Source organism: Rhagoletis pomonella, unplaced genomic scaffold, assembly GCF_013731165.1.
Source record: "Rhagoletis pomonella isolate Grant_MI unplaced genomic scaffold, Rhpom_1.0 Rhpom_scaffold_00007, whole genome shotgun sequence".
NCBI classification, from domain to species: domain Eukaryota; kingdom Metazoa; phylum Arthropoda; class Insecta; order Diptera; family Tephritidae; genus Rhagoletis; species Rhagoletis pomonella.
Window position 1 is genome coordinate 57,830,238 of NW_023458561.1, and position 22,697 is coordinate 57,852,934.

Sequence of the window (22,697 nt, forward strand, 5' to 3'; positions counted from 1 at the left end):
TTTTTTTGCTCCGCAAATAAGCCTTTTTTGGCATCGCTTGCCTTTTGGTCAAGTCATAGCTGGCCAGCAGCAGTTCGGTAGATGGTCGGTTGGATGAGGTGACGGCAACGCCGCTAGTGGCAGAGGCCAACTCAGCGAGTGCTCGCCCATTGAATTCATTCATACTACACTATAATATTTATTTGTTCACTCGCCTGTTTTTTTTTTGCCTTTTTAATTTATAACGCAGTTTTTTTTTTTGATTTACAACAGTTGCTAGAATTAAATTTTATTTGTTTGATCAATCGTAGCTGATCAACTTGCTTGCTTATTTTGTCATTAAGCCACGAAGGTTACCTGCAATCAATTTTGGTAATTTTCCATAAACAAAAAAAAAAATAAGTAAAAAATCTAACATAACAGCCAAGCACATTCAAGGACATAACAATTACGAATCAATCAAAATCGATTGCTGTTTTGGCGCATATTTGAAATTAATTGAATACAATTAAGGCAATGTGACTTTTCGTTATTTAGAAAACTGCAAAAAAAAAATAAATTGTTATGTGAAAAAATGTGTATTGATAAAAAGTGAATGCAATGGTTCCATACATATGTATGTACATGAGGGTATTTCTATGTACATCTGTGCGTCTGTATTTGTATAATTTTGTAGATATTCCTCTTAACCAGCATATTCGATCCTGCAAAAAAAAATTCCCCATAATAAGTAACAACTGCACATATTATATTTTTTTAAATATTTTTGAAAAACATTTTTATCAATGATTTTTTTTAAATTAAATTTTTAATGTTCAAGCTATTCTTTTGCCACTGGCATCACAATTTTTTATTTGATAAAAAAAAAATATATACATATGTACGCCCGTGTTAAAATTGTAACCGCCCCAAAATATATTGACAAGTTTTAAAATTTATTTATCATTATATTATTATACTATTTATTCTTTAACAAAAACCATGTGATTCCCAGTACTAAACTTTGTACAATATTTAAAAAAATTCAATAACCTTTCATAAAAATTTAAAGCTTTTTAACTTGATCTCCTAGAAAGATTTTGGGTACGATATTTTGCAGCCCATTCAATTTTAGTAAAACTAAAACTTTACCAAGATCGTCTTCGTGGTACTGCGATGAAGCAAGAATGAATGAATAAAAAAGTATGCACTATTCAGTATTACTTGAATGATGAATACAAATTTATTCGTTATTTGAAATTACTTGAATGATGAATAAAAATTTTCTCGTTATTCAAAGTTGTTGAAATGGTGAATGAAAACTTATTCTTATTTTTTTTTATTCAATTATTCATTTTCCTAATTACGCCCATCCCTGATTGGCTGCGTGGTCAGTGGCAAGTGGTTTTTAGACTCTTAAATCAAAAAGGCACCTAGTAAAAAAATTTCGGGATAAGTTCAATATTTTAGCACATTTTGGAACATTTTCTGGACATTTCGAGACTTTCCGAGATCTTTCAGGATTTTCTGGGACTTCGGATATTCGTATGAACGGATAAAGTTTTCTTCTCCAGATATTCGGTTAATATCCGGATATCCAAATATTTGGATTTTCTTAACAGATATTCGAATATTTGGAATACCCGTCCTTAGCCTTGGTGGAAAATTAACAATGAGCAAATGATATGCGAAGTCAGAAGACTGTTTAGTAAAACAAACGCTGGCAGTGATTGGATATCGCATCTACAAACTACCTTTTAGTTTTTATATCAAAGATTTAGAAAAATCAAAGTGAACTAGCGTATGGAACAAGTTATTGCAAAGAATTAATTAAGACACTTAAAAGCAGTACTTGTCTAACAGGCGTCAAATAGTAGCTACTTAGGTAGGTATGTACACTTAGCAGCTGGGTGATATTTTCAAATTTCTGCCCTCACTTTTTGTGATTTACAGCTGGATATTATAGACCCTTATGCCAGACACGACCAAGACATATCTTGCGGAAGCATATTTTTAAAGCCATCGCTACCTTACACTAACTTTGGGAAGAGAACAAAGCCTTGCAACTAAGCTTTCCACTGCAGAACAAGTTAAATGGGACCCTATCCAACTTTAGTCCATATAAAATGTCGGAGTCTGAGAAGGTCTATGCATGCCTCCCTCAACAGAGAATCAATCTCTGAACTCATACTCTTTTAAATTATAAAGAAATTTTGTTTAACACATTCATTCATCTATCGAATCAAATCTAAAAATTAGGATAAATTCAATAAAAAAATGGTATGAAACTTTATAAATGTACACTTATTTACCTATGCGCGTATGCACGTAAATCCATATATGTATGTTATATACCTAAATGGGTATGCCTAAATTGCATGTATGTATGTTTATATAATGTAAGTTCACCAGCAAAATAAAATATATGCACTTATTTACGCTAGCTCTGATTTCGCTAAGTTTCTTTTGCGTGCAATGAACCATGTCGCTAATAGATACATACGTACATATGTATGTATGAGTGTATGAAAACATAGTAGTAATATTGTTCACAATAATGGTAATCAAAAAGTGAAAACATTTCAAACAGCGTGTGAATTGAAAATTGCCGGGTTTTGGCTTTGTTGCGCACCAGCATGCATGCATAGATATTTAAATGTTTTCAAAAGCTACATATTTTGATATGGGTTCGTGTGTTTGTGAGCATTCGTGTAGCTGTATTTGTTAGCAAATTAATTACACTAATTGAGTACAGTAATTGGATACGAATTTGTGCATGGTAGGTATAATTTTAAATGAAGTTGTTGTTCGCGCATTTAAATGCCAATTGTTTGGTGAAATTCGTTTGATTATAATAAACATACACATGCATACGTTTATAAATCCGTATATGTACTGGTGTTTGTATGTAAATGCAAATGACACTACTATCAGTAACATATGGGCAGCTGCTCACTACCAAAAAGCAAATAAAAACAGGCAACAAACTTTGTTTAGTGGTGTGAGTACATAACTCAAAAAAAAAACTATAATTAATATAAATTTTTGCTCTATTAAGGAGACTAAGACTTTTCAAACTAATGGCTCTAACTTTCACCAGTTTCGTTTTCACTTACGAAAATTAAATTTTTCGCTTGAACCCATGACATTTAATTTGTAATTTCAAGATTGGCTTGAGCAGTGTTTATAAATTTAAAGTGTTGTATATGGGTCATTCCATACAAAATTTACACCTCAAAATTTTTTTTGTGTGAAATATTTTTTTTTTTAGATTATTTATCGAAAAAAGACACAATTTTTTTCATCGTGATAATCGAAAATCTCGCGAGAAAATTTTCGAAATTTTGAACCCACAGAGAAGTATTTTTCTTCAATTTTTTGCAGTTAATAAACTATACCCGAGGTATAGGTAGTTGCGAGTGTGGTATAGATTTAAATAAATAATTTTTTGCATTAAAAATTGCATTTTATAAATATACATACATATATATTTTTAAATTAATTATACACTGTTGGATTTTTCTTTTTAAGCGCTCTGGCATTAAAAAAACTCGTAACTTCTATAGTTTTTGGTTTTTCCATTCTCAAATCAACAGAAATCAAACATTGCATAATTAATTTAAAAAAAAAACTATTTATAAAAATTCAACTTTTTAATGCAAAAAAAAAAAATATTTATATAAATCTATCTCACACTCTAATGCAAAGGCGAGGTAATTAGGCACATTTTGATTACTTAACTGATTTTCTCCGACAAATAGTTTATTAACAAAAAATTTAAAAAGATACTTCTTTGTGAGCTCAAAATTCCGGAAATATTTTTTCGATTTTCCGATGAATAATGTAAGAAAAAAAAAATAGAAAAAATTTACAAATATGTACATAGTTTATTAACTGCAAAAAATTGAAAAAATAAAATTTCCTAATTTCTATCGTTATTTCCCCTTCGCATCGCTCACTTGCCGTAACCCCATTGCTGCTATGCTGACACAATTGATACATAACCGCCAACGTACCAAATCAACGCTTGTCAAAAACTATTTCAACCACAACAACACTTACCTACAACCAGAGCCAACATATGCGCAACTATCAATATGTAAAAAAGTGAGCAACAAAATCACAACAATAACCAACTAAGCGAAATATTGCCTGCGGAGAAAATCAGACAACGGACATGGCGAGCAAGCATCGATGTACGCGTTGACAGGCGAAACCAAAGCTGAGCGAAATGGGCGCAATATGTGTAGTTAGTCGTATGTGTGTATGTATGTATATCGTAGTGGAACCCCACCCCAGGGCACGATTTAGTTGTACATCAAGAAAGCTACACACACACACACAAACATAGATAGCTTTGAAAGTCTTCTTACGAAGAGTGAATGTAACAAATGTACCTAATTGTGGTTTGACAAAGGAGAACGGGCACAAAAGCAACATTCGTGCGTAATATACAACACAGCCAAAGAGAGCGTAGAGTGGACTACGTCAAATTTAAGAAAATTGAAACACAAACGCCGCTAAAATTAATCAAAAATGTCGCATGCATTTAAGAATGAGTGTGGAGAGGAAAATTCACTTTTTGTTTGACGAAGCATTGGCGAAGGTAAGCTGAACAATGGGTGCAAAAAGTGGGTATGAAAAAAATGTAGGAAACGTGCATGAAGAAGATGGCAATAGCTGCTGCCCAGGTGGATACCGAAAAATTGGAGCATAAATTCGACGTGCAAATAGCAACAACGTAGACGTAAGTGATAAATAGGAAATAGAGCGCGTGAGCATAAATGCGGTCAAAGGAATTGAGTTGGTTTATTTACTTCATTTATTTAAAATTGTATAGAGCGCTCGACGCAGCAATTGAATAACAAATCACATAGGAAAAACAACAACTCTACTTCACTGAGAGAGCCGTCCATTAATTGAGCTGTGAGCGAGAGTTCTGCGCCATTTTCCGTGGAGTAAAAGAGATAAATAAACGCGGAGATGAGCACAGCCGTGCTGGAACTGTAAATGAGAAAACGAATAAGCGAATGTATGACAAACACGCCCACTTTCAGCTCTTGTATATAAGGCACGCACACAAACGCAAAGCACGCAAGACAATGAGTGGAAAAGGAATAGATAGTTGTAAGGCAAAAAACCGTTTCCAAGAGTGTGTACGGTGGAATGAGCAGATTGCGTAGTAGACACACACTTATTTGCTCAGCTATGATGGGCGCTGTAGCAGCGTGCCGTTTTTTTTCTCCTTCAGCTGCAATGGCAGCAGACACAGTTGTCAAAAGCGCGTTTGACAGCTTACAATAATAATAGAGTCATATCGGACGGTTAACAAGCTTTGTCGGTGTGTCGCTGCGCTGCGGAAGTGGGCGGTCGAAGAGCGAAGAGACGTAATAATTAAAAAAATAAGACGAACAAATCTGTAATTGAAATTTGTATTGGAATGGTATAATTTGTAAGCGAGTACAATTTCTAGACAAATAAAATGTTGGATGTTAGTAGATACATTTTTTTGTATACATATTGACTTGCGTTATTTTAACAAAAAAGTTTATGATAAAAATAAGCCTGTATTAAAGAAATCCCAAGTTTCCAATTAATTTTTGAATAAGGACGACGCATTTTTTTGGATGGAGTTTTTTTTTAAATAGTAATTTTTTGAATACAATAAAAAATATACATTTTTTACTAAAATTATGGAAATTTATGAAAGAAAGGAATTAGCTTTAGAAATCACCAACAACTTCAAGTCTCAGCAGAAATTGTGAAGAAAGAAAAAATACTGCAAATTAAAAGAAATTAATTTAAATTAAAATAAAGGAATTGAATTCAATAATACTTACATAATCAAATTAAGCCAAGTTAAATTAAATTATGTAAATTTGAAGCAAATGAAATGAAATTAAATAAAGTTAAATTAAATTAAATTATAATAAGTATAATTTAACTAAGTTGATTAATGTAAACAAAGGTGAGGTATTGACCCCTCATATTAGTAATATTTTCCTCAAGAACTAATACAAAACCCCAGCTGAAATAATTTGTTTTTTGTTACTTTTTTATTACATATTTTTCGGCTTAATAACAATTATTCACCAATAAGAATAATTTTTGAATAACTGAAATAATTTAAAAATACAAAATCAAGAATTAAAATACGAAATCTAAATATGAATAAGTCTCTAAAAATATCATAAAATTAAAACAAAAACATTAAAACAAAACTTTAATTCAAGGAACCATATATGCATGCATTTTAATCTTTAAACTATTAATATATTTCACAATTAAGACACATAATCAAAAATTATAAAAATATCTTCTAAAATCTACCTATCAAAAATTTCCTAAGCTGAAAATAAAATATGTACAAAAAAATGCTATCTAAAAAAATTTTTAATTGATATGTGCCTACGGAATCAAAGCTAAGTCTCAACAATTTCGTATTTAAAATTTAGAAAATGACGTTCACTTGAAAAAATGCAAAAAACCAATTATTGAAATTTTAATAAATTTTTGCGTAATTATTTTTTTCCGTGACCACCAAAGCGAAGACCCGATAAACGGTTTGATAATAATTTTAAAAATAAAACGGCATAAAATTTGGCTTAAAATATTTTGTTCGCACAAAGTATTGGCAAACATTCATACTAATCCAAATAAAATAATATAGCAAAATTATTTGAATAAATAAAATATAAATAAAAAAACAGAATAAGTAAAAAAATGAAGATAAAATAAAATAATTTTGTTTGAATGTACTAAAACAAAGTTAAATAAAATTAGTAATATAAAATAAAACAAAACAAATGTTAGGTCACTAAAAGGGAATTGAAAGAAAAGTTAATCAACAAAATTAAAATGTAAATCAAATAAAACAGAAGACATAAATTAAAGTAAATTAGAGAAAACAAAATAAAGTTAAATTCATGCAAAAAAAAAGTGGAAAATAAATAAAAAGTAAAGCAAAAAAATATATATAAATAAAACAACATAAAACGAATTAAAATAAATAAAAACAAAATTAAGTAAGATTCAAATAAGAAACAATGTAGATATATGTATAAAACAATAAAAAAAAATAATCAACAACTTTTAAATAAAACAACAAAATAGTAGGTAAAATGAAAACCAAAATAAAAATGGAATATTAAAACTCAGTAGGAAAAATAATTTCAAAATGAAATAAAGAAACTAAAAAATTTAAAATAAAATAAAAAAAATTTCTTTAAATAATTTGAACAAAATGAAATAATTTACTAATACAAAATGTAGGAAAACAAAAGCTAAGGCATTAAAAGGAAATCAAAGAAAAGCCAATATAAAAAATAAAATTAAATAAAAATCAAATAAAACCGGATACATATATAAATTTATATTAAATTAAATAGAATTAAATAAGAAAAAACTAAATAAAATTAACTTAAACGCAAGCAAAAAACGGAACTAAATAAAAATCAAACTAGTTATCATTGAAAGCCTGAAAATTTAAAAAAATACTTAAACTTTAACTGTCCATTTCACCAGCAGTTTAAGTGATACTATTTTTTCCAATCTTTCAGTGTTCACATTGGATCAGTTAAAAATACAAAATAAAATTAAAAAATCAAGAGTTTTTGCGTAAATGTACAAATTGCAGAATGAACTACCTTCTAACAAAAATTGCAATGAAAAAACCAGTGTTTATCTAAAAAATAACATTCAAATGCCTCACTTTTGCTATAACATTACATATTTTCGGAAGCTTTGCTCACACATCCAAATCTACTCCACTTTTGACTACTCAAAAAAATCGCATAATTGAAATAATAATCCCGCTCAGTTTGTCACTTAGCCGCCACCCAGCCGGGCATACTTAAGCTGCTCCAACCTCTCAGTTATTTCTAACTGCCTGCCTTTGTTCCCCCTCGCCGACGCATCGACAAACTGCACGTCGTCAGCGATCTATCTGCGAGCTATCAGCTGCTCATCAGCATAGATATCAGTCGTTGGGGAAGCTTACTCCAGCGTAGTTCTGTCAAAGCTGTGCCAAAGTAGGTAATCGATCAAAACGGACAGCCAGCCAGCTACTAAGTACTCGTACGTACAAATCCACAATTGCAGGAGCAGGAGCAGCATTAGCAAAAAAAAAAACAAGCACAACAACAAACACACGGTGCACAAGCCAATCAGTCGCACGGCTTGTCAGTCAAATCATCCGCCTTCGCAGCGCAGACACAAACAAACATACACTTGGCTGTGGCGCGCGCAAGCAACCACCAACCACCACAACTCAGCCTCCAATTGTGTGCAGCGCCAGCAGATTGGCGCACTCGCTCGCTCTCACACATTTAGCGTTGACATTGGCGCTGCGTGCGTGCTCACTCGCCTTGTGAGCGAGAGTGCAGGAATATTGGTCGACGGCCTGCCTGCCTGCTGGCCTGCTTGCTAGGCAGCCCGTTTGACAGGCTTAACAGTTCAATCTGTGTGACTGGCTGTGACTGTCGCTCAGCGTTGTTGAAGTCGTCATAGTTTGTGCTGGAGTTGTCGCTTCATTGGGACGATAAGCAACTGTGATTAGTTAATTTACTCGATGCGTTCGCCGTGAACAGACGTGTGCGTCGCAGTCGTGTGTAGTAAAGCAAAGAAAGCAAACAAGCAAGCAAGTAAAGAAGAAGCAGCGATGCAAGTAGAACAAAAAAACAAAACGGAGTAGCAAACGTGTTTTCTTCTTTGGCTAAGAAACAAGTGTTTTGACTAGAAGCGAATTGAACTTCAACAGAAAACGTGAACGCCTACGGAATTGCGCGAGGCAAAAACAAAACCAAAAAAAAAATCAAGTGTTACAAGTGACAAGTGCGCGAGTAAAAAGAAAGCAGGAATATTAACAATTTAAATAAACAAAATTGAGAAAAAAAATTATTTAGAAAATTTTGTGAATACACTGATTTATTTCATGCAAGTGTGACAATTTTTGAATCCTACAAAGTAAATGCAAAAACTTAATTTTCAAATATTCAAAAAGTTGTGAAATCCCTCACCCGCGTTCCTGCCACGTCAACGTACGTGCAACCAAAATCGCCACGGCACTACCAATGGCCCTAGAGGATCGCTGCAGTCCGCAATCTGCACCAAGTCCGCCTGGCCTACCGCAATCGCCACACCAGCACCGCCTACAGCAGCACCAGCAGCAGCAGCAGCAATCACACCACTCGCAATATAGCCTCAGCCCCACAGCCAATACCGTGCTGGACATGAGCCTACATCCACATCCGCCACCGCCACCTCCACCACACATAGCCGCCGCGCCTGCCACCGCCGCAATGCTGCCACATCCTGTGTCGGCAGTCGCCACCAATGCAGCCGCCGCTGCCACACTCTATCATCAACACCAGCAGCTCCAACATTTGCATCACCTACAACAACTGCAGCAGCTGCATCAACAACAGCTGGTCAATGTCGCCGCCTTCCATCATCATCCTGGCGGCTTTGATGCGGCCACTGCGTTGGCCGCCGCCAACCATGCCGCCTCACTGCACCAGCGGTTGGTCGCCTCACCAGGCGGCTCCTCCACGCCCTCATCCACACCTGCCTCCACAATGACGATCAAGGAAGAGGAGAGTGACTCCATCATGGGTGATAGTTTTCATGTGGATGCCGAAACGGCGACGCCTAGCAGCAGCGCACAAGCACGCGGCCACACCACAGAAGATGAGGATGCGGAAGAGGAAGGCGAGGACGATGAAGAGGACGATATCGATGTGGATGATGTAGATGATGCGCCTAGCGGCGTGCATCAACGCACGCCACCACCCGCACATCAGCAATCCGCCAAGCCAACACTCGCCTTTTCGATCTCGAATATACTTAGCGATCGCTTTGGCGGCAGCGAGCCGGGCAGCCGCAGTTCCAACGGCCCGCACATGCAGAGCACAGCGGCGCCCAAGCAAGCGCACTTGCATACAAATAGCATTTTCAGGCCCTTCGATGCCGCGCGCTCTGCCACACCCTCCGCCTTCACGCGTGTCGACCTGCTGGAGCTGAGTCGACAGCAGCAGGCAGCTGCCGCCGCTGCCACCGCCGCTATGATGTTGGAGCGCGCCAACTTTTTGAATTGCTTCAATCCCGCCGCCTATCCACGCATACACGAGGAGATCGTCAACAGTCGCATGCGACGCAGTGGCGTGCTGCCACCGGTTGGTGTGAAGTGCAACGAAAATGGTACGATTGGCACAGCAGAGCTTTCACCAGCTGCCGTCGGCACGGTAGGTGCCGCAATGGAAAAGTCTGCTTTGGGTTCGCTCTGCAAAGCGGTCTCGCAAATAGGCCAAACTGTGGCGGCACCAGCGTGCTCCAGCGCCTCCTCCGCGACAAGCGCGTCAAGTATTGCCAGTCCGCCACCTGCTTCCAATGCGTCGTGCACATCCTCCTCAGCCTCATCGTCCACGTCGGCGGGCAGTTCGCTAAATTGTTCACCCACCAGCCGCCTGCCCAGCAAAAGCAGCAGTCCCCAGCCTATACCGCCACCGTCGGCTGTCAGCCGTGACTCGGGCATGGAGTCCTCGGATGATACGCGCTCCGAAACGGGCTCCACCACAACCGAGGGCGGCAAGAGTGAAATGTGGCCAGCGTGGGTGTACTGTACGCGCTACAGCGATCGACCCAGTTCGGGTGAGTGTGAGTTTAAAGCATTTTTGGCATAGATTAGGAGAGTAGACTCTTGATAATTGTATCTCTAAGTAATTGAAGAGAAGGCATTCGTAAGAAATATTTGTGCTTAATACTTTCTAAAATAGTAGAATTTCAAGGGCAGTCGAGAAAAAGTAGAATACATTTTTTTTTTTCAATTTGGACCACCAACAGTTTGCCGCGCTCGCAGTAGCCATTTTGCAATAAGAAAATTCTCTTTCTTCTCTCCATTGCATTTAATTGCACATTCTTACTGCGAGTAACCCTCGAAGCGTGTCTCCAATTGCAGCCAATTGTACATTTATGTATGTATGTATGACATGACATTATACAAGGTCAAACAAAGCGACCTAAAATACAGTTAATGTCCTCCAAAAGAAAGAAAAAATATCGAAATCGAAGGACTCGCCGCACATAGTGACGATTGGCGGCATATCCTTCGATTTCAAAGTGCGCCCACATGCTGTGTGGAAGTATCAATGTTTACATTGCCGGGGAGTTGATGTATATCTATAGATACATTTTAATATGTATGTATGTTTGTGCGTCTGTAAATCTTCCTTTGATGCTAAACCGCTATGTGACAATTTTATGTTGACAATGAAGGCAATGAAATTGAATTGATATAAGTACATACCTAAATGTATAGGCTTGTATGTATGTGCGTATGTATGTATGCAGCATAGGGAAGTGAAAAAAATGGCTGCTGATAACAATAACGGCATTTCAAAGAGAAGACGTGATGGTCAACAAATAAATTTAAAAAAAGTGGAAAAATTGTATGGGCTTACTTGCTGTTTTTATTTTTGTTGTATAAATAATTGCATGCGGATTCAGATTTAATTTTCACGTATGTATCTACACATAAGAAAAAATATCAAATTTCCAAAACACTTTAGACACGTTTTAGGTTTTATTGAAATTTTTAGGTAAAGGCTGCCAACTTTCCAAAAAAATAATTTTTTTTTAAAACTTTTTCTAAAAAAAGTTTTTCAAAAATAATTATGGATAAGAATAAAATAAAGGAAAACTAAAAACATATTGATACAAAAAATTATTATTTAAAAAAAAAAATTTCTTTCCAAAAATTTTATAAATTTATTTCCAAGAAAACAAATTTTGGAAAAAATAAAAAAATTAATTTAAAAACACAAATTATAGGACTTTCGTCGGTTTACTTGCTGTTTTTTATTTTGCTGCGTTATTTTAGTTTAGATTTGATAATTACCCAATTTTAATTTTTTTTTAATTGTATCTACTAAACTTGGTGGGATCAACATTTGCTTTATAAGCGACAATCTCAATGATTATTCAATTTTGAGGCATAACTGTAGGCGAAAAACTAATATTTAGGGGGAAAATGGTCAACTTAAAGTTCAAAATTTTTCTCGGGTGATTTTCTTAATTAAAACTAAAATAATTTGTCGAAATTTTTTTACGATCATTTATTTACTTTTTATTTTATTTTATTTTTTATTAAAATATAGTTTGGAAAAATGTGTAGACTTTTCACGCATAAAAAAAAATAAATAAATAAAGTTTATTTAAGTTTTTTAGTTTAGTATGTGATTTCCTCCCAAATAATATCCTTAACCTAGAAAGCGACGCTAGTTTGGAGATTTAAGCGTTTTTATTTATTTGTAGATTAAAAGTCTTTAACAGCGAGTTATTCAAATATATTGGAGCAGCAACGCTAACATTATAGTGAAGCGACTTTTAAATTTTTTGATATGTTTGTTTTTTTTTTTTTTGATTCCAAAAACGTTTGGTAAGAAGCGATTGTATGTATGTATTACCTAATAGCAATTAAAAAAAACCAACAACAAAAGATTTTAAAGTTAGTTTAATGAAATGCAACGTTTCTTCTTCAAAACTGCAGGAATACTAAGGAATTAATGCCCGCCTTAGAGATTGAAATTTTAACAACAAAAAAACTGTTAAGATAAGTTCTAATAAAAAAAAAACGTAAATCAATTGGAAGCAATTAAAATTTATAAACCCTAATTTTTCTCTTTTCAAAAATTGTAAATTTTGTTTAAAGTAGATAATTAGTATCTACAATTTTTCGTTGTGATTTTTTATATATTTTTCTCACCTCAATTTCTACTAAAACTACACGGCCGTATGAATAAAACCTAAGCAGATGCTTTTTCTTAAAATTTCAGAACTTTTACTCGATTTGTTCAACTAAATTTAAGTAAAACCTCTGAAATTTTTAGAAAAACCAATTGCTCAGTTTCTTTTTCATAAGACCCTTTGTTTTTGAATTTTACGATTATAATTTTTTATTTCACCAAATTAACAATAATAATATTTTTGGTTCGTAATTTATTTAAATTTGTTTGAATTTAATTTTCTAGTCTTTGCTTTAGTTTTGATAGTTTTGTTTTTTAATTTCAATTCATTTTACGTCTTTACTTTCTTAAATTATATTTTTATATTATACAAAGTTTAAAACTATATTTACAGTTTTAATTTTTGAAGCATTTGAAATATTTTCTTGTTTGTGGGTTTTATAATTTTTACAACTTTAATATTTTTTCTTTGTTTTTCTATTTTGTTTTGTTTTATTATGTTTTCATAACTTTTGTTTTTTGAAATCACGAAAAATTTTATTAAACTGGACAGTTTTTGTTAAATTGAAGTTTAAGATTTTTTAAATTAAATAGATATGTATATATTTTTCATTAGATATTTATTTCTAAATTAAATATACATTTATATGCATTGTAATTTTAATTTACATAATTGTCAATTTTAAAATATTTTCCACGCACTGCTTTTATTTACTACAATTTCAAATTGTTGAAAAAGGACTGACTTTATCTTAAATCAGAACTTTTAGCTTTTTTGAATTTTCCTAAATTTCAAATTTGTATTAATTGACTATTTTTATTGTAATGAATTTCTAAAAACGTATGACTCAAATTTTTTATTATTTTCTATTTTTTTATCTTTTTGTGTTCTAAATATTTGAAAACACTTATTTTTAAAATAACGATTTTTTGGTTTTTTGCTTAGGAATTATGCATGGGTATAGGTAAATTAAAGATATTTTATGTAATGAAAATTTCTAAGTGAAACGAATTTGAATAATTGTTAGAACTTAATAGTTTTAATTAAAATATAATTGTGTAAATTTAATTTATGTTATCTTTTACTGTATATTTTCAATTATTTTCATTTTGTTTTTTTTTCGATTTTTAAATTTGATTTTATTTGATGTTGCTTTAGTTTTTGTGTTCTTATTATATGTACATATATTTAATTAAAATTTTTTTTTTATTTTAATTCATTATTCCAGTATTTTCCTGATATGGCACAAAATATTAAATTTTGTCTGAACAATCCGCTTTCCTCTGGCTTCCTTTTTTTTGATAACTTAGGCCACATTTTAGAATTCAGTGGCGATTGATGCGCCCTAGTGCTGCTGGATTGACAGATAATGCAACATTTATGTTGTAAACAAGCTCTGAAATGATAAAAAAGGGGGAAATGAAAAAAGTGCACGTCGAAGGTCGCCACGTGTTAGCCATTGGAGTAGAGGCGAAACTAGGCGAAATATGTATTATCTCTTTATTGTAGGGAGATCTTTATAAAGCAGCACATTCTACACACAAACATACATACACATGTTACATGCATACATATGTATGTATATATTAATAAGCTGAGGAACCTCTTTTAATTTTAGAGTACTTTCTATAAAATCCCACACACAACAAGCAATATTGCTTTCTTCACACACAAATCACATTTAATAAGCGTACGCACATATATGTATGTATGTATGTATGTATGTCTGTATGTATGCACGTACATATTTATGTATATTTGTAGATATATATGCATTGCCTACTTTTTCGGCTGTTAATTGATGAGTTAAGTGCATTTTTATGGAATGGAATTGATTTTTAATTTGCTGCTGATTGAAATATGAGGAGCAAAAGATAAATTTGTTGCTAGCTACGAAGTAGTATATAGAGAAAGCGATCAGGGGACACAAAAAAGAAAAGGCAGCAATAGCAGTAACGAGGTTATGATGGACGCTCTGGAGTGCGCACTGACATTTTGGCGGTCACATGAATTCCCAGCTGAACGAAGAGATAAATTACAATTAAAATTTTCTTTGCTGCTTAAAAAAAGAAGAAAAAAATAAAAGGTTGCACTTGCACACAAATTAATGTGCAAAAGTGCCAAGAAAAAAATACTAAAACAAAAAAAAACACGCTCATCAATTATAAATATTGAATTGCTAACAGCAGCCGCCATTTTTTCGCAATTCGCAACACATTTAATGCAATCAACAATCAACACTTTTCGAAAAAGTGAAATTACTGCAAGTATGAAGCTATTGCAGCAGCAGCAACAATCATTTAATTTCATTTAAAATGCTAAATTATGCCACTCTTCTCATTGCCCCCCTCCCCCCCACAACAACTTGAAGTTAAGGCTGTTGAAACTTCCGTTTGCTCCCAGGCAACCCCATAATTTAGTTGTTAATTGCGGCTAAAAACGCTTTTTAATATGTATTATTTTGTTAGTGTTGTTGCTGTTGTTGTTGTTGTTGTTGTTGCTGCACACCTCAAACGGCTTGTTATTAGCGCAAAAGCGCCTATTAATTCCAATTTCTCAGCTTGCAGGTAAGCTCCAAAGCGAGTTCTAGCGCCTAACGCTCATTTATACTCGACTGCTTATTAAGTCATTTGCAATTAGCAAATCAAAAAATTAACAACTAACCGTCAACGAACAACAACAATAACAACAAAAACAAAGAACGAGGATGAGAGTTTGAAATGAAAGAGAAGGGGTAAAAAAAAAACAAAGCGAAATGTAGCTGATTGAGGCGGCTGCTGGTCGAGGCTTAAGTCTTGAGCGTTTTTGAGTCATAGTTACCGTTTGAAGTTCAGCCTCAGCCTAAGACAAATACATACATACATACATATACTATTTAGTTAACTGGAGATAAGTGGTGAGGTGATGAAGCGTTGAAACTGTGGAAGACTTTTGAAAATTAACTGGGAGGGGAGTAAATATGTCAGTCAACTGCTTAGTCACACACAAACGTTGCTTAATCATTCACTTATGTACATACATATTTGTAGCTAATTGCTGAGAGTGTTGTTGCTCAGTCCGAGCTATGTACGCGGATTAGCTGCTAACAGGAAATCTCAAGGTGCTAATTGCAGCGATTCTTTGGCAACAAAGCTTTTATTTGCAATTGAAATTACTTCTTACAAATTTGAATGCTTTGTTTTTACAATTTTAATTGTTTGTTGATTTTTCCTTTTTATTTCAAAGTCCGATAAATAACTATGGCTTAGTAAATAAGTATGCAAACAAAAAGAGGGAGAAGAGAGAATCGTTTTTTTTTATTTGCTAACAAGTGTAGGTAATTTGTTAAAGAAAAATATTTAGACCAATATTCTTTTTATAATAAAAAGCAAAATATATTACACACATAACTTTATTTTTAATTTTTTTTATTAAGTAAAACCTCTTAGTTTTCATTTAAATTTTTAATTTTTTTGCATCAAATATTTAGGGCCGTTTTCACCAACATCTGTTAACCCTGACCGGAGATTAGTGTTAATCAGACAATGAGAAACTGGCCCATAAGCTGACATTTTTCTGATTTTTTCTCTTTTAAATTGATGCAATGAAAGTTAAGACCTAAATTTATCGCTGAAACTTAAAAATCCTGAAAAGTTCGCACAATCCCGAAAGTATGAAGCGTATTTGAACCTCTCTCGTTTGATACTCATACCAAAATATTTCATTTAAATTAATTTTGAATTAATTAAAAATTGGCAACTCCACTCAAAAATATTTTTCGAAATATAGCGTTCTTAAAGCTGCACGCTTGACACCCATATAAAGGTATTTGATTTAACTTTTTAATCAAATTGATTGTAACTTTTTGAACAGGTGGCCACTCCTTTTAAAAATAATTTACAAATAAATAATTTTGAACGCCTTTCTTTTGACATCCACATTGTTGTAAGTTTTCATTTAACTTACATATTTACTAATAGGTTTTAACTTTTAAAAAATGTGGCAACTCTCTTCAACAAATATAATATAAGATAATACAAAATTTCCAAATTTCATTGAAATGCATTCAGCCGTTTTAACGAGAAAGAGCAACAACTTACTCACACTCACACACAAGCTTTCACGTTTATTATATTAGCAGGATTATTGGTGTTTTTTTGAAAGAAAAATCGCAAACATTTTGCAAAATTTTGTATTTAATCAGAACATGTATTTCACAAAAAAAATATATATTTTAATGCTACAAAAATTTAACTGAAAAATTTGGAACATCTCCAACAGCTCAGAAACTTTTTCAGTTATTTAAAAAAGTCATAAAATAGAATTCAAGAATGCAATAGTGGCATTAAAAGCAAATATTCATCATTTATTTAACATAAATTTCGACTAACTAGTATGCATTATGGCCCACCACCGCACCTGCAACATTTGCTTTCCACCATATTTCATTTCTTTTTTTTTCGAAAATTCCTCCAACGCCTTAAATGCCCAAAGCATTTCACACATATTATTTCATTATTATCATTTCTTTTGTGTGTTGGTTTTTCGTTTGTATTTTGTTGTTTTGTGTTTTGTTTTGTGGACCATCGTTTGCCTCAAGCAATACAGCTGCACCTTAATTTGCATAGCATTAAAAAATTTTATTTGAATTTTCATTATTTTTCGGTAATTAACTGCTCCTAGTTTACCTGTTTATATGTTTTTTTCCCCCGCTTATTGTTTTTGTGTTTCCATAGTTTCATTTAATTATTACCCGTACAGGCGAAAAATGTGACAGCGTCATTTTTTCTGGCAGCAAAGCGATTGCTATAGCTGCTTCTTCTTCCTTCGCTGCTGCTGCAATAGTTAAATATTTTTGTAGCCCACAAAAATTAATTAACAATATTATTAAAGCTGCGTCAGAGAGAGAGGGAAGTGAAGTGAAGAGGGCAACCAGGGTAAAAATGGCGCAAGGCGAGGCACAGCATGAGGCCGCAATCGTACATATACACAGGTTTATAGCCATTAAATAGTTCACTTTTAGTCGCTTTTGACAGCTGACAAATTAGGCTGCCACGGCGACAAGCTAAATGTTAAATAGTGTACCAACTAAAATGAAGAAATAAATTAACAAAAAACAACTGGCTAGTCTGCAAACTAAGCAAATCAGCGGCCAGCTAATGCAGTCGCCAGCAAGTTGGTTGGCAACTTTTATGTTCAAGTTTTTGTCTGGCTCCTAAAACTAAGCTGAAGATGAGAGCACATATAGGTACACCTGCACACACACACGCGCATACACATATGTATGCTAATTAAATCATTAATAAAATTAATAGCCATATATAAGGTAATAAATTTAAGATTTGACTTTGCTCCGAGGGCGGTAGAGTGCGTATGTATGTATCTATAAATGGAAGAAGTTGTTGGCTGATAAGATCAAGTACATAATCAGCTTCAAAGCCGACAGCAAACGAATGTCTTTGTACAGAAAAATTCCTCTGCTTGACAGCTAGACTTTACCATTGCAAATTATCCCTTTATTTAAAATAATTTTATTATTACGATTTTCCTCTGACTTCTTCAATGCATTAATTTTTCTGTGTAAACTTGCCGCCTACGCGTTGTTGCATGCAACCAACCGACTTTGCCTGTCAACGCCTGACAGCTGACATATTGACATGTGCCACGCAATGCTATTCTTGACACTGAGATTTCTACACAGCCAACGCTAAGAAGTGCGCGCGGCGTTCATAAATAATTATTTGTGGAATTCTATTGAAAAATATTTAAATTTCACCTTTGTGACATTATTTATTAGTATGTATTATGAAGTTGTTTTGCGCGCGCGCAACAATGCTTTGAGTTTTTAATTTCAGTATTTTTTTTTTCTTCTTTGCATTCCAGGTCCACGCTATCGTCGCCCCAAGCAGCCAAAGGATAAAAATAATGATGAGAAACGGCCGCGCACTGCATTCTCCAGCGAACAATTGGCACGTTTGAAGGTAAATAATGAAAAAAAAAAATAAAAATTTAAATATAAAATTATTGCGCTAGCGAGTAGTGAATGCTAGAATGTAGTATGTATGTATAAGCGAACACAAATGCAAATATTCAAAGGCAGATGAGTTATGTATATCCAACCATGGCCTTCCCGTTGCACCTTCTGCTTGAGACTGGCATTGAGTTCAGCGCCAGGCCAGAAACTTATTTCTAAGGTGCAATTTTTATAATGTTTGGAACTACTTAGTAATCTCTTCCGGCCTTAGGTCTTGTTTCACGATCCATATAAAGCCCTCTGCCTCTATGGCCTCCATGTCGCAAAACAAACAAGAACGAAAGATGCTCCTTCGGCTCCTAAGCTCCGATTTTTCTTCTGTGGGCCGCCGTACCAATGTTAATTACAAAAAAAAACAATTTTATAGTTGGTTTCATGGAAGATACCGTAACGCCTACGCGACCTTTCGGTGAACTCGTGAAAAATCGTCCTAATTTTTCGGCTGAAGCTACTTTGCTAGCAAATGAACAACGCCGGGTCGATCCCAAAGATCCCCGGATCTGACATTTAAAATTTGAGTTTTCGCAGCTGGAAATCCAGGTTAATAAGTAGAAGTGGAAAGAGCACTTGAAGACCTGCAACTTCCCCGCTGGTGTGGGAAAGCTTTAGTTAACCGTGGTATCATTGTCCTTCCCCACGAAACGAAGTGATATCGGGGAAAAAGTGTTCTATAAGAGCGTCTAGTCGGACCGAAAATGACGCGCGTGTTTTTTTTTTTTGTTTTTTACCCACAATGCCCACTACATCCCTCCGTGGATAAGCCCAGAAGGCTGCACAACGTCCCAAAACGCAATCAGCCTCTTACTTTCACCAGCTATGCAATTCCGGTGGGCATCGGCAAGACAAAGCTTTCAAAGCTACTGATCCGCACGCAATATGCTTTTTGAAGCTAAGCATTTATTTGGGTTCGTTGGGTATAATCATTCGCTAAGGTCCTCGATTTGGCATTTTGTTGACGGGCGAAAGCCAGGAAGAGTGGTTGCACTTCTGTTTATTGCACTATAATAATATTTAACGCCTTAAACGTCCAGGCTCCTCGAGGCTTTAGCCGAAACCGCCACTGTGAGAACCCGTTCTTGAGCGTTGAATTTGTCGAAGACATTCGACATCTATTATCACTCTACTAGGGGGCGTTGAGACGCTGGGCCCCATGCATAAAAGGTGAGCTTTGGCTCAGACTCAGTTCTCACTCTGACGAAATGAGCTCAAGCTTAAGAATTTGTATTGAGAATTCTTTCTCCCATAAGCGCAGCATTAAGGGTATTCATTTCCTCTCCCTCTGAAAGTCGTTAATTAATAACCCACTACCTTGACTCCCCTCTCCCGACGGCTCTAGGAATTATTCCTAGACTAGTATCTTCTCCCAACCACTTTTCGAAGTCCCCGAGCCAGCAATGCGAGTTTCAGTGATCTCATGCGCTGACGACCGCTCGATATTGGCGTGTGGTACAGCTATTAATGACCTGATTTAAAAAATAGATAAACGTCTATATCACCGATCTTTGTCTCGCGTTTTTATTGCCCGGAGCCTTACCCTTTCGCCTACAAACTCACATGCGATCGCATATCTAGAACTTCATGAACGAAATTTCCATTATATGCTTGACTTTTTGTGTTTTGGTTGATCAAATCTCAAGCCATTTCCAAGGCTATCCGCAAATTTATAGTCTCAGCTAAATTGTCACAATATCCTTTTTACAAACTCTCTCAAGCATGTCTAATTTTCTACTTCCGCGCCCAAGTAAATGCGCTACAAATCTTCTCTTACAATACGCCAACAGAGATTTGTATTCAAAAAAAAAATCCTTCGAAATTTTATATTTATTTTTATTGCGTGCCATATTTCCAAAATATTTACACTCAGATGCTGTTCGACACCCGTGGGGCGTAGCAAACAAGGAGGAAGAAAAAAACATCGTTTAAACCTATTTTACTTGCATTCAGAACGCATCAAAGCGGAGCAAAAACAGAGAGTATGTAGTAGAAAAATGAAATAAGGCTTATCTGCCAAGCTAATTAAATACGCGCCTGGCAGTGCAGAGTGCGTACGCTACATACATATGTATGTGTGTATGTATGAGCATTGGGGTGGTCCAAAAATGTATATGAAAAAGTAAAGTCGGAATTTTTATGCTCTCACCCGCTGGGATTGTTCTATACCGAAAATATATACCCTTTTTATTTTTTTTTTTTAAATAAAGAAATAGTTAGATACCGCTCAAAGCGCTCAAAGATTTCCATGTATTTTATATGGGGAGGAAACCACTTTTCATGGAAATGGTATAGAATTCTCGAAAATCAATATTTTTCGATCGGAAAACGCTCTTTCTGTTCAGGAGATTTCAAATAATAATACCCAATAATTTATTTAACCATTTTTTCATAGTAACTATATATTATAGGTCTGCCAAAACCACCAGAAAATGCAATGGGGGGATGAATAAAAATCTTTAATATTAAAAAATGGTTAAATAAACAATTGTGTATTGTTATTGGAAGTCTTCTGAAGTGAACCAGAGTTTTCCTATCGAAAATATTGATTTTCAAAAATTCCATACCATTTCTACGAAAAGTTGTTTTTTCCAACATAAAATACGTAGCAAACTTTGAGCAACCTCTAAATATTTTTTGATTTCAAAATAATAAAGGGGTATTTTTTCGAAATAGAAAAATCCTAGGGTGAGGAGAGCTTTAAAATTCCGATGTTACTTACTTAGGACCACCCTAACGTGCATGCATGCTAGAATATTACGTGCTTAGCATGCAGCAACCACAACAAAAACACGTAAAAGGCAAATCTAATGCTGGAGTTAGAGCAGAGGCTTCAGGATAGTTAAATGGATGAGGACACATGTGTGCGGTTACGAGTACAGATATATACATACATATATATATATGCATAGATATATACAGTGTGCACATACTCTTGCCTCCATGACGCTCAGCTTGCTTGTCCTGTTGTTCTCTCTGCCTTAGCCGGTTCCAATTAGCTATGGTCAATATATTATTTTCACTCCTAGCGGGGCTCTATGATTTTTCTTACCTTTTCCTAAATTTTTCTTACTTGCCAGCTCGCTCGTTCCCTCTCGTTCTCTCTCTTTCTCTCCCCCCCTGAGACTTAACCGCAAATAATTGATTCGCCTTGCCTGTTGTTTCTTTGACGCTTTTGTCTGCTGCTTAGCATTAGAATTTACTATTCTAATTTTTTTGTTGTTGTTATTCTTACAATTTATTAACTTTATTTCATTTCTTTTCTACTTTATTGCAGCGCGAATTCAATGAGAATCGTTACCTTACCGAACGTCGCCGCCAACAGTTGAGCTCAGAGTTGGGTCTGAATGAGGCGCAAATCAAGATTTGGTTTCAGAATAAACGCGCTAAAATCAAGAAATCTTCCGGTTCGAAAAATCCACTCGCCTTGCAGCTGATGGCACAGGGTCTATACAATCATACGACAGTGCCGCTGACGAAAGAGGAGGAAGAATTGGAGATGCGTATGAATGGGCAGATACCGTAAGAGGCGTTGAGTGAAGAGGCGGAGGGGAAGATTTCGTATGCTCTGAGCTATGAGTGGTACGATGATGACGTCGCGTGCAATAAAATAGGGGCGGGCGGGAGCCAGCAGTTGAGTTGTGAAGAGGAGCCTGTTAGGAGAGATGTTATAAATAAGCTTAAAGAAGAGTTTGTTATGTGATATAAGTATGTAAAAGGAAAACAAACGAAAATTAAAGAGAAACAATAAAAATAAAAATAAAATAAAAAATTTCAAGTAGCAAATTTAGTGAAAAAATTAAAATAAATTATCCTGCACCTATTGTAAATATTAATTAAAGTTACTGCTTTAGCTGCAACCTTACAATATTTTAAGCAAAACACTTCAATCCACACACACACACATCTGGGGCACTTACTCCCCCCCACACTATAACTGCTTTCATTACTTGTAATTTTTATTGTAAATAATTGTATTTATTACTAGCGTCTA

General features: G+C 34.6%; 1 protein-coding gene across 1 annotated transcript; it reads left to right on the forward strand.

Moving 5' to 3' along the window:
• Positions 1–8,383: 8,383 nt before the first annotated feature.
• On the forward strand, positions 8,384–22,451 carry LOC118743164 (segmentation polarity homeobox protein engrailed). The gene is made up of 3 exons (XM_036475696.1): positions 8,384–10,605; positions 18,562–18,659; positions 21,981–22,451. Exons 1-3 carry the CDS (start codon positions 9,030–9,032, stop codon positions 22,227–22,229), a joined length of 1,923 nt encoding a protein of 640 aa, XP_036331589.1. The 5' UTR covers positions 8,384–9,029; the 3' UTR covers positions 22,230–22,451.
• Positions 22,452–22,697: the final 246 nt, after the last annotated feature.